General features: G+C 35.3%; 2 protein-coding genes across 2 annotated transcripts; both read left to right on the top strand.

Annotated features, from left to right (window-relative positions):
- Window positions 1-3,127: 3,127 nt before the first annotated feature.
- On the top strand, window positions 3,128-7,394 carry LOC113753674. Its single transcript, XM_027297893.1, has 5 exons — window positions 3,128-3,164; window positions 3,351-3,567; window positions 4,095-4,189; window positions 5,413-5,687; window positions 6,284-7,394. The coding sequence occupies exons 2-5, from the start codon at window positions 3,538-3,540 to the stop codon at window positions 7,093-7,095; spliced, it is 1,212 nt and encodes a 403-aa protein (XP_027153694.1). The 5' UTR covers window positions 3,128-3,164; window positions 3,351-3,537; the 3' UTR covers window positions 7,096-7,394.
- Window positions 7,395-15,182: 7,788 nt separating this feature from the next.
- On the top strand, window positions 15,183-16,949 carry LOC113753830 (heavy metal-associated isoprenylated plant protein 21-like). The gene is made up of 3 exons (XM_027298089.1): window positions 15,183-15,374; window positions 15,568-15,643; window positions 16,281-16,949. Exons 1-3 carry the CDS (start codon window positions 15,285-15,287, stop codon window positions 16,571-16,573), a joined length of 459 nt encoding a protein of 152 aa, XP_027153890.1. The 5' UTR covers window positions 15,183-15,284; the 3' UTR covers window positions 16,574-16,949.
- The last annotated feature ends 4,333 nt before the right edge of the window (window positions 16,950-21,282 follow it).

Here is a 21,282-nt window from a genome sequence, read left to right as displayed (position 1 = left end):
CATACGCGATTACTAAGCTATCCTAGATGAGTCCCAACAAGGTTGCAAGAACTGCTGGAAGCGGGACGTGGGAGGGCCAATCTAAGGGCAAAGATGTTCTTAACTCTAGAGGAGAGACCATCGGTTCGATGAAGATGTTGAGCTACGTCCTGAATTCTGGTTCTCCTCAAGAAGACGGATGGATCATGCATGAATATTCACTCGCTGACTCTTTGTTGGATCGTATAGGCGGCACCGATTATGTTGTTTGCAGGATCACAAAAGATGATGAAAAATACACTAACGTGAAAAAGGTGGCGGCGGCCAAACAAGGAGTTAGTCAAACTGGCTCCATGCGAAACACCAAGAAGCCTAAAGTTTTAGGCAAGAGATCAAAGCCAAGTTTCATACAACAAAGTTCCGAGCCAAGTAAGATGCTAAGGAGCGGTGGAGTAGAAGAAGAAATATCAATTTGCAATGGGGATTGATACAGATGGAGCAATTGAGACCCCCAATTCTTTGAATAACTATGAGGAAATTGTTATCGGTCCTCAAGAAGTTAGGTCTGATGAATTAATTGGTACAGACGGACAAACTTCCCGCAGAGGTGTGTCGCTTGAGGAGGGTTCTCAATCCGTGAATTTGATGGGTGGCAATGGTGATGATTTTGGGTTGGATGATAATGATATGGTGGAATTTACAGCTCGGTTGGATGGGATATTGGAAGAGGATGACAGATTAGTCCAACCGGAAGTAGCATCTCAAGAGTCCATTCATCAATATCAGCAAGTGGGACAGACTTCATCAGACTATCCAAGCTCTCATATGGTATTGGTTGAGGAAGCACAGACACAATTTCACGATACAATTGATTGTAGTGTACAAGTGATGGCATGCGAAGGAAGTGGAGAAGAGGAGAGTTTGCAACCCGTAGGCACTTTGGATCAAGCGGCGAATGAGGACCAACCTACTGAAGCTGAAAATTTGCAGGAACAGTTTGAAGTAGCCTCTGAACCAACACCTGCAAATTTTGATTTTGGCGATGACACGGTTACATGTCAAGCAGAGGTGGATGATTTCTTCCACGACGAATTCCTACCAATCTCTGGAGCAAATGATGAAGATTTATATGCACAACCCATGTCAGTAACGGATGAATGGTTCCAAGACGCCATGCAATGTGGGGGACTTGTGCGTTGATCAGGTCTCGGGAGATAAACGGGAAGACTAGCAATTGACTACAGATGGAATATATTGTTTATGTGAAATTGCCCTTCTTTGTTAACAATGGATATTGTAAAATACTGCAGCTTTGAGCATTAATATATAAATACTCATCCAATTTATTTATGGGTTGATCCTTTCAGTTATTTCAAGTGCTTAAGGTCCTTCCTAATTAATACTGTAACTGCAATTGTAATCTTGGAAAATATGTTTTGGAGGTAAAATTAGATGCTTTGCATTCACAAAGAACAGAAAATGTTGTAAGTTTACTTATCCTAAGGATACTGGCCGATCCGTTCGTAGTTAGCTGTACTTTTATTATGCCATTCTTTTTCTCAAGTAATTTGTATTGACTGGTTAATTACCAATGCATTTTCATGTTATTTTTTCTTCCTTTCTTTTTTGGTAAGTATAGGATACTTTCGATTTTTTTCTTGAAAATTTTAAAATAAGCTGTCTTGGGTATATTCTTCTGTTTTGTTAGTATTATTCTTTTTAGAAGTCCGCTATTGGGTTTAGTGGTGGGTTAATGGCCATAAATTCTGGTTTCAAGAGAGAATATGATTTCAGCGAAAAAGAAAATGTGGTAACAAACTAAGAATATTGGGTATCCTCAAGTGTTGTGCCAAAAGCTAATGCTGTGCCACGTTAAGTTACAATTTCTTTTTACCCCCACTCTACTAAATATATTGTAGTGTGTCAATAACGAAAAATTGTTAACTTACAAGTTGATTTATATTCCTGATTTGTGTCAGACTAGAAATCAACCAAGTCTACATTTATTTCTAGAAGATCAATATCTTCGAGTTCAAAAGTTGAATTGGTTCATTGGATTTTTTCTCCCTCTTTTGTATTTTTTTTTTTGGGTGGTTGGGTTTTCATTAGTTGTTCTTCTTAATTTGAGTCATACTTGAATTTGAGTTATAGTCCCAACACTTTTAAAATAAAATGAAAAATGATAAAGTTCAATTACCCAATTGTGACCTTACAATAGCAAGTTTTAACTAAATTTGGTTCCCAACGCTAGGAGGACACGCACCACCACTGTGTCATTAGGGATGGCAACGGGACGGGGTTGGGGCGGGGGACCCCTCCCCTATCCCCCGCCCCGCTACCTACAAACTCCCCCCGCCCCCGCCCCCACCCCGCTTCCCCCGCGGGGTTAATAAAATTTTTCCCGCTGGGTTAATAAAATTTTATTATAGTTAAATTTTAATAAATAATCAAATACTAAAATATCAACACATCATCAAGTTATTATTCATTTTAATTTTACAATTGAAACTCATAAAAACAATCAAACAAAAATTATTTGAATACAATCCAACATGATGAAATAAATACAACTAAAATAGTTAAGTTTTCACTTTTGGTACAAATACAATCACTAATTCATTATTGTGTTTGTGCTTTTTTTTTGAGAAAAAAGTGTTATTCTATTAAGTGTAATTAGAAATTTAGTATAAATGTATTAGTAAATTTAGTATAACTAATTAATAAATTCTATTAGTAGACATGTCTAATTATTCGTATAATTGATAATATTAATTATATTACATACACTAATATACATTATATAATACATCTAACTAATAATATCATTATCATAAGTTTATAACTAATTAAATTACATATTATATATAATTATATATATAATTTTTTTTTTGCGGGTGGCGGGGCAGGGGTATACTCCCCCGCCCCATTTCTAAACGGGGGGAAAAAATTCCCCCCCGCCCCCGCCCCATCCCCCGCCCCGAGAGTCCCCCGCGGGGCGGTTGCCCGCGGGCACCGGCCCCCGTTGCCATCCCTATGTGTCATGCTTGTTATCATAGACCATTTCATGTAGTATAAATTTAGAATTCTTTTGCCAATAAAATTGTTTCAGTTAGTAAGGAGGACTGCTTCTTCATAGAAGATGGTGTCTTCGAATTCTGTTGTGGATGTGAGAATTATGTTAGCCGGTAATCTATTAAAACTTCTGTTTCAATTTTGTTGATTGTCAGATGCAAAAATTGTGTTATGAAATTATATTGATGCGTGATTTGTAAAATCCTTATAAAAGACCTATAATTTGTAGTGGTAATTTTCTCTTGCCAAAATATTAAAATTACAAATTTTAATGCTCACAGCTTATGGTAACAAATCAGGTTTTGCAAACTCCAAACTGATGAGCGCCAAAAAACAAGCGGAAATTGACCCCTTCAGTGATCTCCGTTTGAATCATTTCTAACCTTCACAAATTGTCTGCACCAGTGACAAATTGTCTACACCGGTGTAGTCACGTGCTGCAAGATTTCAACTTGAGCAAAAAGAAATAGCTAACTCTTCTCTCCCATGGCCTTCCTATTTCAGAAGTTTCAGGAGGTATACTTTCTGTGGCTCTCTCTCTCTCGACGCTCTAATACAGAAAACATTAGATTCCTGTTATGGCTCATCCATGATTTCTACGTTTAGTGTTAGTATTCAACCTCGTAGGTCAATGGCCATCACCTGTTTGACGGAATGCCCGTATGAAACTGGTATTCATGAGGTTGTTAGTTAATTTCAGAATACAAAAGTAGGTTCAGATGCTGCTTTTGGGATTTCTTCAGAAGGTTAATGCAAAAAAAAAAGGGTTGCCCTTGTCAAGCTTCTATTTATGTCTAACACTGGTAAATGAGCATCATTATGACTTGAACTTCGGCCCTTTGATAGTTTCAACTCTAGGCGGTTCCACATTGTCACTTTAACTTGCTGACCAGATTCTTTACCTTCTTCAGAATGAATTCACTGATGAATTTCATAGCTTTTGTTAACTTTAGTGTCCTTTTTTTTCTTCTTCTCTTTGGCACTGAAGTAACTAATTGTCTTATGCAATTTCCATATTGTTGGAATGCTAATTCTGCTTCTAGGCTGTGAAAGTTCTCGCTAGAAGTCCCACATTTGCTAGGGAGCCAAGGCACCTTCAATTTGAAGCGGATATAAACCGCCTCTTCCTTTACACGAGGTGAGGAACTTTTTGAGCATTGCTGAGTTAAAATTTCATATTTTTTTGAATAAAAGCAAATGTGCAGATCATTTGCAATACATGATGAACGTTTCGTGCTTTTGTCAAGTTATTTTTGTCATGTGAAATATCACAATGATGTTCGGCCAACTTGATGTGGTTGCGATGGCACCGTCAATTTTGGTTGACAATATCCTTGCTCCGCACATATTCCTCCTATGGGTTTCATTACTTCGTGTATTCTGTTGATTCTTTCTGCTCCTTGCTTTTGATTGTCCATGACCATAGATAGTCATAGTCATGGGATGCATCCAATCTTTAATCATCAATGGACTTGGATATTTTTACCCGGCTTTTGTTGTGGTACCACTATGTGGTATAAAAGTGTCAATTCTGTTTGAGATGTCATCTTCATTGATATTCCTTTGTTTCAGTTGGATTTGACTCAGTTTATGAGATTTAGATCTCTAGTTTTATTGCTTTGTCTCCTCGGTTGATGCTGTATGGAACCCATGGAAAGAACAAGCAAAGCAAAAAATCAGATGAAGTATATTATTCAAAGAATGGGCCGATATAATAAGGTAAAGTCTCAAGGATATGACTTTGTTGTTAGGTGTTATCACGCAAGGTTTGTAAAGTTTGTTCTAATTAACTAGAGTAAAGGCTGTAGATAACTTGAGTTATGCCTTCTAAGCTAGACTGAGTGAATATTGTGTGATGAGAACAGGGCATTGCAGCATGCATTTTACACCAAAAACTATATAATGATTATATAGTGACAATTGAAAAGTCTGGAGCACTCCACAAAGTTGTATTGAAACAGCTCTGTTTAGTTTTTAGTTGTACAGTTTTATATGTTTGGGTATTTCAAGATTGAGTATGCTGTAAATGAGAAATTGATGTTGAACAGGGTTGTCTGTTTTCACTTCTGTATTTTTTATGATAGTAGGGAAGTTGCTAAATCTTTTAGTTACTATGTTACTTCGCAGAAATAAGTGGACCTTTGAATTGCAAACTGCATTAACATCAAAATGGTTGAAAGTTGCATCCAAAGATGAAAGTTTCTATCAGAGGAAACAACTTATCTTTGTTGCAAGAGAGAGAACAGTATCTTGTACCTTGCCTTTTATTTTCATATTGTGGATTTGAAACAATTAATTCACTTTCTCCTGTTGTTACAGTAATTCAGTTTCGAACTTCTTATAAAAATCTTCTATTTTCAGCTACAAGCTTTTGGGAAAGGATGCTGATGAAGCAGATGCTGAGGAGATCATTGACATGGCTAGTAAAGCATCACTTACCAATCAGCAAAAGCAGGTCCAAGAAAATATCCATTCTCAAATAGAAACCTTCTGCACAACTATGGATGATATTGTCCTTCCAAATTTGCAAAGTACAGAGAAGGCACATGAACCGATTGAGGAAAAGAATAGTACTTCTCGACGAAGTGGCCTTAGTCTTGCTGTTGGTCGGAGTAGTCCACTGAACGAACATCTTGGTAAGGAGCAAGGGCCCATGAGGCTCAAGTACTTGAGAAAAGTTTAGATTATGTCATATCAACTTCATGTTACCGATAAAATGTATGACTTGTCACATGGATAAAACTTGAAATGATACCCCACTTTTACTCTGTCCAGCTCTGGAGTTTTTCATAATCAAGTAAGTCTTAAAAGTTTCAGGAAAGACTTCAGAAACTTATTGGAGTTTAAACTTACCTGACCAATTGACGAGATATGAACTGATTTTACAACTACAATGCAAAGCGTGAAAGTACTAATAGTCCGTTTGACATTTTATGTGTAACATGACAAATGCTGACTAACGGGCTCTTGCCCTTTAACTAATTAACAGGTCACAAATCCAAAATATGTCAGATGACCATCTGGCTCCATTTGTATAGAACTCTCTCTTTGATTTTTTTCCCCTTTTTGGTTTGGTTTTTGTCCAAAATATGTGGTTTAGATTGAAATGATAACTTTGTTTTGAAGTCTTTTAATCTGCTGCATTAGAAGCTGATTAAGGTTAATTTATTCTTTTCACCAATTCAAGATAGTGTATGTTCTGAAATCTGATTTCTGATAATTTTTCTAACAGTTGGTTCAGAAACAAAGCCATTAAGCCAATTGGAGGTGTCACAAAGGTTGAAGGACCTCATGGGTTACACCCTTGAGGTCAAGCCATCTGAAATTCCACACAAGGATGCTGGAAAAGGCTTATTCTTAAATGGTGAAGCTGATGTAGGCACTGTTATAGCATTTTATCCTGGTGTAGTGTACTCGCCAGCATATTACCAGTATATTCCTGGCTATCCAAGAGTTGATGCACAAAATTCTTACTTAATCACTAGGTATGATGGCACTATAATTAATGCTCAGCCATGGGGTGCTGGGGGTGAATCTCATGAAGTGTGGAATGGTTCTAGTGTTTCTGAATCTAGGCCTAAAGTTGAAGTTACTGGAAAGGGTTCAGATAGAATGTGGCAGTTGCTTAGTAAGCCTTTGGATGGTTCCAAGATAGGCATGAAAGGTGAAATCTTGGAAAGGAGGAATCCTCTGGCCTTGGCTCATTATGCCAATCACCCAGCTAAGGATATGGTTCCCAATGTAATGGTCAGCCCCTATGACTTTCCACTTACTGAGAAGAACATGAGAGTGTATATACCTAATATCTCATTTGGAAATGGAGAGGAAGTGAACATGAAAAGGTTTGGCAGTTTTTGGTTCAAATCTTGGAAATCGGGTAGCCATGTGTCTGATGTACCTATTTTGAAGACTCTTGTACTTGTGGCCACTAGACCGCTCTGTGATGAAGAGTTGCTCTTGAACTACAGGCTGAGCAACTCAAAACAACGGCCATCATGGTATACTCCTGTGGATGAGGAAGAGGATCGAAGAAGGTGGAGCTAATATTTGGACCAATTTTGCTGCAAGCGTCTTCACCAAAAAATATTTTTCTCTTTATGGTTCAAGTTCACTTCATAGGTTTGAACACGAATCTTGTGACCTGATACTCCTCCTAAATTTACCGGTATAGTTTTTTTTTCCCCCCAATTTTCAGTATGTTTAGACTACGATATGCAGTTTTATTTAGCTGACTCTTGTGAAGAATGTCTCCTTCTTGGGTCATTGAAAGGTGTTTTGAGAGCACAAATAAAAGAACGGAGAGCATTGTTGTAAAATGGATGTACGTTTAGTGAGATCGATTAATGGAATTGTCATATTCAATCTCTCTCGTAAGTAAACTGAAGTTTCATTTACCATATGTTTATTCATTAAAAATGCATCAAAACCTATCGATTTATTGTTACTTTTCAGGTCAGTTTTGTATTACAACTCAGGGATCAATGGAAAAAATTAGGAATTGATTTTTCCCATCAAAATCAAAAAGCAATATGAAGTTTAGGCCTATGTAGTTCTCGAACGGATTAATCTTAATGTGTTACGCCCTGTCATATATGACCTTGGAGGAAATGATCATCAAGGGATAGATTCGGGTTAATGGTAAAACATCAATTCCCATGAAATAATTTTCTATAACTTTCGACAAATCAAAGTGACTTTTTTTTCCCAATAAAACAAAATTATTAATGGACTTTAAGTTTTTAAAACGTGAACTTTTACATGTAATAGCTAGCTACAAAGTTGATTTTTTTCTTTCTTGATCAATTGATATTCAATTATTATGGTAAACGTGTGTATATATATTGAAGTTCTAGAACTAAGTGGTTAAGGTTAAATAAAAAATTTTCCAAAACCCCATATCTACCATACATATTTTCCTAGGCAGTGGAGGAACGTGCACCGCATCGTTGTCACGAGATCTTAACCTTAATCACTAAATCAGGGCATCATTGGCTAGACATAAGTTTCTTTGCATGCATATCAAAAACATTGTTTAGAGTCCTAAACAGGTTTAGGTTGCGAAGCATGTTCTTAAGATGTCACCATACCACTTGGCGTCATTCATCTTATAATTCTCTTAAAATCAACGGATTAACAAGGAGAATCAACCATCCAATTCCTCATCATTCTCAAAATGATCAAAGTAGCGTTACACTGATGAGAAACATCAGAAAAGCCTAGCCAAGTTCAAGCTAGGGAATCAAATCTAGGCTTGCTAATTCTCATTATTAACTGAAAAAAAAAAAAAAAGAGTAGCATACAAGGGTTACGAAAACCATACAAGTTTTGCATCTTATTAATGCAAATAGACTAGCGCTTAAATATTATTAGGAGGCAAGCTGATCGAGATCGGTGATCCTCAAAGCGGTAAAGCAGTGATATTTAACTTCAATCCGCCAAGGCAGTAACTAGGTTCAGCAGTGAAGTAGAACTGCCCAGCTTGGAGTAATGGGTAGATGCATTCAGTGCCCCCAGCTTGCTTAACAAGAAGCTCGCCTTGCCCAGTGCAGTAAAGGAAGGCATTAAAATCTCCGTTGATCACATCATCAAGTAATTGTTCCAAAGCTTCAGGCACGAAATCTAGCAAGATAAGGTGAATGATTCAGTAATATCTAACTTTCGTCTGCAATGTTGGTTCCTTTGAAAAGAACCAAATCAGATCTAGGATAGTCATCATGAGATAAACCGATTGAGACATGCAATATGTTAGTAATGCTTTCCGCACATACTTTAAAAAGATAACGTAATCACAGATTCAAAACGACAATGGTTGCCTAATGCAAGGTAAATGCATGCCCGACACTTCGAAAGATTGGGAGAATGTTCAGTTTTCTGGAGCTGGGCACATTTAAAAAATAGAGATGTCTACCTGATAGCATGAATCCTTTTGTAGATTAGATTGAGAGATTAATTTATATTGAAACACTATCAATAATTAACATCTATAAGTCTCAAAGTTACGACGTCTCTATATTCTTGATGTTTTCCTATTCAAAATAGAACTGGATGCACAATTTTATGTGTTGCAGTTGAGGTAACTAAAATTTATGCGTGGAATCACTGCCATCTGCGATGGTAATCCTTCCGTGTGATGGAGTTTTTTCAGAAATAGTTACATAGTGCAATTTTCCAAAAGTATACCACTGATAAACGCCAAACTGGTTCTTCATCTATGCTGTTATCTCACAAATATGGTTTAACAAATTAGAGGCAGTAACTTACGAAGGATAACGCCAACGTGGAAGATCTTGTCCGTTTTCCATAGATCAAGATTTGCAGTTGGCCATCAGGGAACATCGTAATCAGTGGCCAAACTTGGCACAACAAGGCCAATGATGATGAATAAACACACGAACTTGACAGAAGAACTCGCCATATTGGCTTAATTAGGAGCCAAATATAATTCTGAAAAGATGTGACAAATTAAAGTAAGATTTCTAGAGGTAGGGGTACATTAGCAGGGAAGTATTTGAACCCTTAAATAGACGAGCAAGGGTTTCTGCGGTCTTAACTTGCATGCATGTGGTTTTCTTCGATTGGTACGAGGCATCATTTCCAAGTTCTAATTTTCACGAATGCCTGGAGGAAACTTCCCTATCATGATGCCACCGCCCACCGGCCCATGTGTCCACTGGGAATTTTTCTAATAGTAATTGTTCAAGTTCCTGGCTTCACAAAATGGAAACAGTTGTAGCATAGAGTTTATTTATCAAGAATTTGTTTACAGACTGGTCCAGTATTTCTATTCCATTTCCAAGCAATGCGGAAGCTGACAAATTTTACGCACAACCCGATTACAAGCTACTAGTCAACTCTGAAAAAATTATAAACAAGTTTTAGATCTCGACTATTTCAGCGTTTCTATTGCCACTTGACATTCTATAGTAAGCTCGTCAAGTTTCTTGCTTCATTCGTTGCTGTACCAATCTAATAAATTGCTTGGAGTAATGGAGAACACTGAAGACATTAAAAAATAAAAACCCATGTAAACGGCAAGCCCATCTTCAACTATTAGAGAATGGCAAGTAGAGTAGAAATAGGCCTTTTTGAACAATTAGAGTGGGATAAGTTGTGCTTGGATAATAACTTGGCTAATTATAGTTAATTTCTTGCTAAAAATCAATCTATCTTGATTGTTAGAACTCTAACTTCTTTTAACTACCCAAAATAAGAGTTCAGACACTCCATACTCTAACTTTGTTCAGGACTAATAGTTTGAGATTTTTAATCAGCATTTTATCTCAAAAAATTAAAGATTATTAGTAGCCATAACAGTTAGTGATGAAGACAAGACATAAGAGTACTGCAAGTATCTAAATCTTGTATGTCCTTCGAACAATGGTTATGGAATAAATGAAGGGTCTATCTAATAGATGTTCATTAGGCACTCATTAAGATATATTTCAAGAGTCATATTTACAAGGAAGGGTTGATCAGATTAAATAAGAAAAGTATACCGATACAACGAAGGGTAATAATAATTAGTACGTGTACCTACATAATAGGTTATGTGAATTTTAATTTTATTAACTAGTGCTCATTGGGCATCTGTTAAAAAAATCCATAAATGAAACAATTAAGGTTCTGGTTATCTCACCCGTCCTCTCTCAAAGTGCACATGGTTTCGAATTTCATGGAAATAACACAAGTACGGTTGCTACATGAAACTTACTATGCTTTGCCAATTAGTATTAAATCAGTACCAATCAAGATCAATTCTGAGAAGTAATAATATATATATTCTTGGGTTATTTTTACTATTAACGCATGAAAACTTGTCATCGTGTATATGGGCTTGTACGTGCTGAAGTGTGCTTCACGGTAGGTGCTGCAAAACCACAAGTTTGAGTCCAGGTGGCTTATCGTAATCATAGCAATCAGTTCATTAGTTTTCAGATTGGCAATCAGTTCATGAAAATGGCCAATATGCAGTTTTGCTGTCTAGAATGGTGTATCCCTGGTTCATAGAGAAGAAAAAAATTGAGAAAACAAAAGAATCGTGTAACCCTGGGAAAGATGGATGGCCCTTCTTTAATTTTTTTTATTCTTCTTTGATAAGTAGTATCGTTTTCAATTTTGCCGGAGAAATCTTTCACGTATGTAAAGTCAAAATGTGACAGTTCTGGCATCTTCATTAAGTTGTCCAACTTCAAGACTTGAAAATTGAGAAATTCCCCATAAAACTACAAGAGCAGCTTGGCTGAAATGAGAGTAATTATACGTGATTTTTCTGTAGCAATTATATGCCAAATTGGAAATTTCACAACTTGAACTTGTAAAGAAGTTTCGCCATAGACTGTTAATTGCCAAATGAGTCATGAACTTGTATATTACTAGTATATTGCAACAAACCCCCCCTTCCCCCCCCCCCCCCCACAAAAAAAAAAAAAAAAAAAACAGAATAGAGGAAGTGGAAGATGTTCAACTTGAGGTTTACGAATTAAATGATTTATCTGAGGGTTACAATCAAAACCATTAATTAGAATTAAAAAATTGACGTTTGAACACCAAGAAAACTCATGCATGGTCAATCAAGTTACGCCGCGTAAAAGGACGTTTACCAAAAGCCTTAACTAATGAGTAAGCCGTGTGAGGGCCAAGTTGGCCTCCAATTCGTAGTAGAGTCGTCATGGGCAGGGACTATACTGCGGGCTTGCATAGAGCCGGTTTCAATTGTTATTTTCTAAATTTTTTTTTTTAGAGAAATGTATTATAGTGAATTTCTATATAGGAATTAAAAATTATGTTCACAGAAAATATAAAAATTTTTTTGAAGCAAAATGACAATTCAAGTTAGTTTTTTTTTTTTTTATTGGTGCATGCATGTCAATAAACCCCGGAACAAGTTTCCATGAATTAGGAGGAAAATGAGATTCCTGACCTTAAATATCTTTGCCTCAATGATTGTTGAATAGGTTATATAATTATGATGTAATTAGCAACATAATCTACTTTCCGTTCGATTGGATTCCTTTTCCTAAAATCTGGGGGTAATGGATTGGTACGTAGTAGCCTAGTAGGTGGGATCAAAATTTTGATTTGACACGAAAACTATATATATATATATATATATATATATATATATATTTATATAGTGTGCATTCAAACGGAGTAGGTCATGATTCAGATCTGGTCACATCTCATGCTTGTCGTTCTAAGCCAAAAAACATCAAACATTCCAATGATTATACAGAAGGACAACGTACGTGTGTATTTTCTACTTGCTCTTTCCTATTCCTTCAATTGGCCTTTGTCCCTCCCGACCCTAATTCTGAAAATCAAATTCTGAATATTGGTAATACAAGAAAGGATTGTCCAATTGAAGGGGTAAGAGGAGAAGAAAGGGAGCCAGATATTTTCAAGATTAGAATGCGCGTATATATATATATATATATATATATATATATGTGGTTATTAGGTTGTGTCGATCAATCATGAACTTCCATGGATTTATATATATATGTATGTATATTAATCAAAGTGAAATGACAGAATTTCGATTGTGAAAGCATAAGCAATTTAGTCCATAAGATCTTCGTGTGCAGTTGCAGGAGGGAAAGGACGGAAATGATCTGGCTACATGAGGATGATAGCTAGTCCCCATGGAAATTTCTGCACCTAGGAATTTAAATGAGATGCATGCAGCTCAATAATGTATGTTCCGTTCCCCTCATAAAAGGATACTCTAAATAGCAGATACCAGTGGCATAAAAAAGAAGTAACAGAAGAAATGTTTTGGCTAGCACAAGATGTGGCTTGTAACTCTCATATTTTATTTTGATATTAGGGTCTGTCTAATGAATCTGTTTAACGGGTATTCATTAGACACTTGTTAAGATGTATTTCAGGTTTAGATTTTTGAAAAAATAAAGTCAATTTTAGAAGATATATAAAGGTAAAGGAGAGTATTAATTATTAATGTGTGCATGTACATAATAGATTGTGTAGAATTTAGATGCGTTAACAAGTACTCATTGACCATTATCCCTTTAGAAAAAATCATTTATTTTATTTTATGAGGAATGCGCACTTCAATATTTGATGTTAACTTGTGTTGTGAATAACGGCTTCATTTAATGTGCCATGACAAATTTTTATAGCTATTTTTTTCCTTCTTTGTTGCGGCTTTTGTTATATGTTTAGGAGACTCCGTTTCTCTTCAATTGCTCAGTGCGTATGTAGAGAACAGCTTGTGGTGTAGATCGTGTCAAATTTCAATCATCAATTTTCAATACAAATTTTTTCTAAGAAAAAAAATTGAAATGAATTATTGAAATCTACTCGACTTGATGTGCTTCAATTTTGAGCAAAAAAAACTTGCACTTTGCAGTTGCCACTGAATTGCATATGCCTAAATTTTTTTCCCTCTAGACCTTATAGGGGAAAAGGAGAAAGAAAATGATGATTTTTCGAGACAGAAGTGGTGAACTTCGGCCATGGGATATACATGGAGGTCACAATCTGTTAATAATGGTGAAGGGGTTGCCTGGACTATGAAAGCTAGCTAATATCAACATTGGGCAGCCAACTCTTCCAGACAATAATGCAACAAAATTGGGCTCCAGATCATTAATTATTTGATGCAGTGACCTTGCTGAAACTTAAATATGAAAATATTTGTAACGTCTTTTGCTAAATACAGGAAATTAACTAGTTCTTCTTGCAAGAGTGTTTCTCCAAGTTGCTGTGGCTAGAGTCATAGCTAATGTTCAGATCAAAAAGTTTTCGAAGATGGGAAATTTTCAAGATCAAGCATCATATAGGTTATACTCCCAAGATGTAGCATATGCAAGTTAGATAAAGGTTTTCATTTTTATGTCCTCAAAGTAAAACATGAATTTTGTACCTCTTTTTATTTTTTTTTATTTTTTGGACAAATTGTGTCACCTTTTCTTGCAAAAATATAGATTTTTTTTTTCACTTGCAAGGTGCAATACTGCAGTAAAAAGCAGGAAGCCTATAACTTTAATTGCAAATTTGTTTTTTATTTCTCCTTTTTTTTTTATGTTGATCCATGATTATCAAAGTTTGAGATTCACACACTTCACATCCTGAATATTTTCCTCCACCAAGTTGTTCCAAAGAAAATTAAAAGAAGAATATAAATATTTGGGGACATATTGACCAAATTTCTGTTGGCAGGCCTAGCATCGATGATTCGATTCTGTCACATCCCTAGTTAAAATAGAAATCAAAAGAGAAAGGTACATCAACTATTATAAGAATAAGCGTTTTGATATTTAGTCATTTCAGTTATTTAGAGGTCGTTTAGCTAGGGTGCAGCCTCTTTCTTCTATCTTTTATTTCTCTTTTATCTTCCTTTCTTTTTTTCCCCTTGTTTCTTTTTTGTAATCACATTGAAAACTGCCCTTCTAGGTAGAAACAAGAGCATGAAAACAGAAGTATTTTCCTTCAGCGTTTTTCTCTTGTCAGTTGTGTAAAATTTAATGGCTTAACCGATTGGCATACTATATAAAGCTCTGTTGGATTTTTTCTACAAAGCCTTTCCTCGTACGTACACACTATATTGTATATATTTCTGGGTTGGTCTTGTTTGCTGTAGTAAGCCTGCTTTTTTCATTTATTTAACAGTTAAGACGAGAATAATGCAGGAACAAGTGAAAATCACTGTTGATTCTCTTTTATTTAAAAAAAAAAAAGATGAGAATAATGCATTAATTAGCTGTAAGATAGATGAAATTTTTCTAAACTTACTGAAATTTCAACTGTTCATGAGACCGTAGTTTCTTCACAAAATGACTGCCAGGAGTGATTCTACTAAAAAAGCAACTAGCTATACCAACCCACAAAAGCCAAAATAAATTATTATACAACTGTTAATTGATTGAGCCCTCAAGTAATACAGAAGTTCCCAGTTGTCCGGCCTGATATTTTGGGTGTTCATGGCATGATTAGCTGACACAAGTCATTTTCTTGATTTCTTTAGTTTCAAATTACTGTTTATGGCATATTCAAAGGACCAGCTTGTGTACAACTATTACTCGTTCACAATCTTCCAAATATTCACTTACTTTCTCTTCATATAAATAGGCACCTACAAAACCAAATCGTACCTACACACGCATCAAAAACTTGCAGCAGTCCTGCTTCTGGCTGGCTCTTCTAGCTCTTTTTCTTAGCAAACCACTCGGAAAAATAACACCAGAATTTGGATTTTCCTCTAAAATAAAATCATGGGTTTTCTTGATCACATAGCAGACGTATGCTCTGATGCAGCTGACGATGTGAGCCACAACGTAAAGCGTAAACGCAGGCCATTGCAGGTATCTATGCCAAAGCCACTTATTGGTTCTTTTTAAATAAAAAAAAAAAAAAAATTTCTTACTTGTAGACTTGAAATTTTTCAATATGCATGTGGTAGCTTTTTTTTTCCTTTCTTGTAGGAGTTGTTTCTTGTTGCATCAGATGTTAATTGGTCCATGGTTAACATGCTTGTGCTTCTTTATATTCTTTCAGACAGTTGAAATCAAGGTAAAGATGGACTGTGATGGCTGTGAAAGAAGAGTTAAGAATGCTGTTTCCCACATGAAAGGTATTCATCTCTGTCTATTGTTTGCGGAATATGTTGCCTACTTGTACAGGATATATTACATCTCTCGAACAAAGTAAAACTTAATATAGTTGTCAAATTCTTAGTTTTTTCTCTAGAGGTTTACAACCTTTAGTAGTTTCAATTATCAAGATTTTGCAGCAAATAGATCACAAAAACCCCTTATTTGAGCCAAGAGAAAAGCTAAAATGTACACTATTCGGTTTTATCATTTTTAGTGTTGGAACATCATTGTTTTCTATGAATAAAAACAAAGAAGAAAGCACTTTACTTAGCAAATCTTGTCAGGATTGAACATGTTCCTGTTTGTTGCCTACCATACACAGATATGTTGTAAGCAAAAAGTTTTCTTGTAGATGGAGCATGTATGATTCTTCGGAACTTAGTATTTACACCATGGAAACTATATTAGAATAATTGTCATAGTAAAGGGAATAGCTGCGTGGTAGAAAAGCTTGAGCAAGGTATCTTTCCTTTATTACTTGCTTCTTGGACAGTATGTATAATTTTGATACTGAATACATATATGTAAAATATGCTATATTGACTATAAATATTTATACGAAATTTTTTCTTTTTTTTTTAATTAGTGAATAATACTTTTGGGCTTTGTTGTTAGGTGTGAAATCAGTGGACGTGAGCAGAAAGGATAGCCGGGTGACTGTGACTGGAAATGTTGAGCCGACTAAAGTCTTGAGCAAAGTGAAAGGCACAGGAAAGAGGGCTGAGTTTTGGCCATATGTTAGATACAATCTGGTGTCTTATCCATATGCTCCTCAGGCTTATGACAAAAAGGCACCAACTGGTTATGTAAGGAATGTTGTTCAAGCAATGCCAAGCCCAAATACTCCTACTGAACGCTACGCTTCACTTTTCAGTGATGATAACCCTAATGCTTGTTCAATTATGTGAAGAAAATTAAGGGGAAAAAAAAGTGTGGCACAATGGTGACCTGCTGGATGTTGATCCCTTGCCAAAATTGAGGTTGGAGAAACTGGCATTTGTTGACACCTTGCCGTTTGGAGACACTAGAAGAAAAACATTGAAAAAGGGCCATGGCCTTTCTTGTCAATATCGGTTATGTGCTTTTCTATCTTGTCTATTGCAGATAGGAATAAATGCAAGATACATGAAGAAGATCTAGCAGCATCCTTTTTTCTTTTTTTTTTTTAGGAGGGGTGGGGGTTGAAGTGGAGGGAAAGGGAAAAGGGAATTAATTTTGGTGTAATATACATCTTGTATGATATGGTTTGGACCTTGGAGTAAGCTTATTATCAAAAACAGGAAAATGCAAAAAAAAAAAAAATTTGGAGTAGTATTTGAATTATTTGCTATCCTGAAATGATCGTTTTGCCTTTGAGCTAAAAACAAGAGCTAAGATTAAAAAGAGGTTGGAAAAAATAGAATGACATTTGGAATGGCTTTTTTTTTTTAGCGCAACTGGAAGCTTTCGAATCCAAAATCTCTCATTTATATTCTTTCTTCTCAGACCACCCAACCCATCCATATATAGAATGGTACAGTTACTCCTATTACATGCACAGAGGTTTTATTTTCCCCATCAAATTTTAAGAGAGATATGGTTTGCCTTGTATGCATTCCGCAGCATTTTGAATTGCATTCTCAACTTGTATTCGTCATTTGCTATTTAAAAAGTTAAGTGAAGCCATCCATGCATGGCAAGTCTCAACATTTTATTAAAGAATTTCTTGAAGTGGCTTGTGAGATACATATGATTCTAAAGTTTTGAGATAGGAGATGATGTGGGATAAGCTACACAGTATTATACAAGGATTGAATTATTTTTTTTTTTTTTTGGGGTAGAAATACTACAATAATTGATGATTGAGGTATGGTTAGCAAAAGTGATTGACTGAGTTTTTGAAAGGAAAAGGTAGAGAAAGCAATTGAGGTAGAAATTTGGAACAAACAATTGGTTTAAAACATGAATATGCCCATAGGACAAATAATTGACCTCACTCCGCTAAAGATAAGATTTACTAGGAAGCTAGGCAACCTATTAGTTAAATCTGATCCAATTGTATCTTTGAAAAAATGTTCTGAGAGAAGGGTGGGTTTTGGTTGGGGGAGGGGGGTTCCATTTTCCTTTCTTGAGTGGGAATCCGATAGATGATACTCATTTCCTCACTTCTCAAGTTCTCACCTCAAAGAGGATGAATATACAAAAATTATTTTAAAAAGAAAGAGAAAAAGATGATAGATATCCTGTACTGGGATTAGTCTTCACCACCCACTGGTAGTGTTATGTAAAAGGTTATACCATTAATTTCATACTAAGCCATTTCCCTAACAGTTTTCTAAACAATTTTATTTTTTAATTTTGAAAAGTAAGAAAGGAAATGGATGCCCAAATACCTCAAACAATTGCCTAGAGTACTTAACCGTTTACTCTATGTGTCAAAATATCACTTGTTTTCTCAATCAAACTTTGGTCTATAACACTACAAAAAAACTGTTTTCACACAAATAATTGGCGCTTTAGATATTCAATCTTTGCCTACAATAATCTCCAATATGATGACAAAATGATGATTTATCCAAGTTTTCCATGGAATGAACATTGAGTTGACATATTCACATCTTGTCGCCTAAAGCAATGGAGAATTGGTTAAGAAAAGGAAATAAAATACAATATGCTTTTATCTTGAATTGCATTACCTAAGATGTGGGAGAATAATTTATTGGAGCATAATCCTTAGATTGAATATACTTTTTTAGGTCATGGGAAAGAAACTTCTTAGTTGGATCCTTTATGTCTGTCACCATTAACATACTTTTGGCAATTATATTTGGTTCATGATTAAGACCACTAATCAACTATCAATTGTTAAATGTAATAGATAGCTATCACTTAGAAAAAAAATGAGATACCCTGAGATTCAAAATCAACTTTTTGGTAAACTTTAAGGTCATTAGTAAATTAAAAACATTTTATAGTGGCTCAATAATTTTGGGTTTTAAGAAGCATGAAAGACTGCAAACTCAATCTTATCCGTTCCCTTGGCTTGAATCATGAGAGAGTCCAATATCCCAAAAAATCTTTTAATGAAATAGGAAATTGAGTGTCTGTTTTTTTTAAACGATCAAGAGTGGTTCTTCACTTCTCCTCCTACCTTGAGCCCGTGATCTGTCGGTTACTGGTGAAATGTCTTATTAATTAGACTACACTTCATTGTCAAATTGATTATCTAACTTATTTATTTGTGGATTTTGTCCAATGCTGAATGAAATTAAACATAAAACTAGTAATTCCATGTAACAAGAAGATTCACATCGACAGCCTCCATGGAAGAATTTCATAGGAGATAAGTTAAATTTTGGCCAAATTTCATGCATTGTTGTGGTAGGTACTCTCTATAGAAGTCGAAGATGGAAAAGAAAAGTCACAAATATTATGGAGAAGAAATTATTAATTACCCAATAATTAGTTAATTAAATCAGCAAGTCAATTAGTGGAGCTGAATATTAGCTAAGACAGCTGATGCCTCTAAACAACTTATCTTTACATAGGGAAAAGTGTACAAACCAGGTTGCCCATAAAATGTTAGAATGATCCAGATACTGAGAGAATCGAGTGGTCGACATCAAACATACTCTCAAAGTTACACAAAAAGATGGGCTCAATATGATCAGCCCATTTAAAAATGTACTCAATGGAGTTTCAGAGCCCAATGAAGTATTATGTAAGAAAAAATATCCACAAACGTACAAGTAACGGAGGGAAGCTCAAAATTTTGTCCAATTGCCCAATTCAGGGGATAATAACAATAATAATGATATATCTATAATCAACCTTTTTTCTTACCTCCCACTCCCAATTGCAAAATTTTGTCCAATTGTGCCCAATTCATGGGATTCGATAGCACTATTATCTCAAATAATATTTCGCTTGCATCATAAATACATTTCTCAATCTACCTTTTTATCTCACATACAGCATATCATAAAAAGTGCTACAGTAATTATTTCAAATAATATTTCAAATAATACCCTATCCAAACAAACCCAATTTATCTATAATCAATAATTTTTTTTAACCTCCCACCCTTCTCTACCCCCAACTACCAAATGCAGGACAACGGAGAGAATTCTAACAGCTCTTCTCGGACCATTGAGCAATATTAGTTGTATATAATCAAGAATTATTCAGCTATATTGCAAGTATAATGACTTTTTTTCATTTTAATTTTGGTATCTCTGAATAACAAAAGATTTTCATTAACTTCAACTCTAGTGACTAGATCATTATGTGCTTCATTAAAAAGTCATAAGGAGATTTCCCTCTTCTTCTCGTTGTTTTCGGTATGTCTTTTTTTTCTTTGGGAAGCTCTCTCTGACTTTCATTGATATGCAAGAAATAATACACGAAAGGAGGTGTATACGCTCAAACTATTACAGAAAAATGAGCAAGGTAACTATAAAATCTACAAATATCAACTAGGTGAAATAGGAAGCACTATCAAGCAATCTATAATGGTTAATTTGATTATAAAGGAAAAAAAGATACAAAGCTTAAAAATCTGAGCTCTCGAACCCTCTATCACTGCATATAAATGCTTTAAATATGCATTTGAAAATTTTCAAATTTCAATTAGCACCCCAAAAAGAAGAAAGAGAAGTCCCCAAAAGGATCCCATTTCGTCCTAGCTTTAGTCGATGTTTATTGTGTAGTTGTAAATAAAGCAGTAATTTCACCAAATTGAGTAGGTGAAAGGGTTGACAATCATCATCTCTGCAGCCAAAAGAGTAGTTAAAAGAGAGACCTGTCTCATTTGATCAGCAGTGTCCTCCTTGTCATCCCAAATCCTTCAAAAATATTGGTGCATGCATGGGCTCATTGGAACTTTGCTAGTTGTTTTTTTCCTGCCTGTGAATAAGCGAAAACGACACTGACATGTGAGAAAATAGTGCAACATCTTAACAGGAATGTACCACTAATTGGAGTGTCTTGGCCTACTTAGCTTTAAGGTACAAATAGGTAACTTTTTGTGATTAATAAAGAGTGGGGTGAAGGAGAAAGACAGAATAGGTGTTGAGTCGTACGTTTGATGGAGATTTGAGAGTCAAATTGTTGTGTGTCAAAAGTTTTTCGGTTGTGCTGAAAGTGAAAGTGTCCAAATATGAAGAACAATCACGGAAATTTTTTACTGGAGTCAATGGAAACATATACATAATACATCCATGGGTCACATTTTAACCTCAAGCGCTTGTCTTCATCTATGTATTCTTTGCATTTTTTGTCTACCTATTTGCATTGTAATTTCCTTGTTTTTAAATTTGGTTTAGAACCCAACATAATAACTATAGTGTGTTATTGACAATCTAAAGGTTCGTCTGAAATGTAATTTTTAGGAGTTTTTAAGAGTGTTGAGAAAATGACACTACTGTAATATATTTGAAATGTAGCAAATGTGAGATAGAAGTATACATAAGAAATAGAGCCCTATTATAATATGGAATTTGGCTATGTTAAAAACTATTCTGCACTTATCAACTCACCATTAGGTAATATCGAATTTACTCTTAAAGAGTACCTTGTACGATATTAGATACTCATACATTTAGGCCATGTTTGGATTGTTACCTTCTGTAGATATTCC

This window comes from Coffea eugenioides, chromosome 11 (assembly GCF_003713205.1).
Source record: "Coffea eugenioides isolate CCC68of chromosome 11, Ceug_1.0, whole genome shotgun sequence".
NCBI lineage: Eukaryota > Viridiplantae > Streptophyta > Magnoliopsida > Gentianales > Rubiaceae > Coffea > Coffea eugenioides.
Note: the sequence above shows the minus strand (reverse complement) of the source record. Positions and strands in the feature narration are given on the sequence as shown.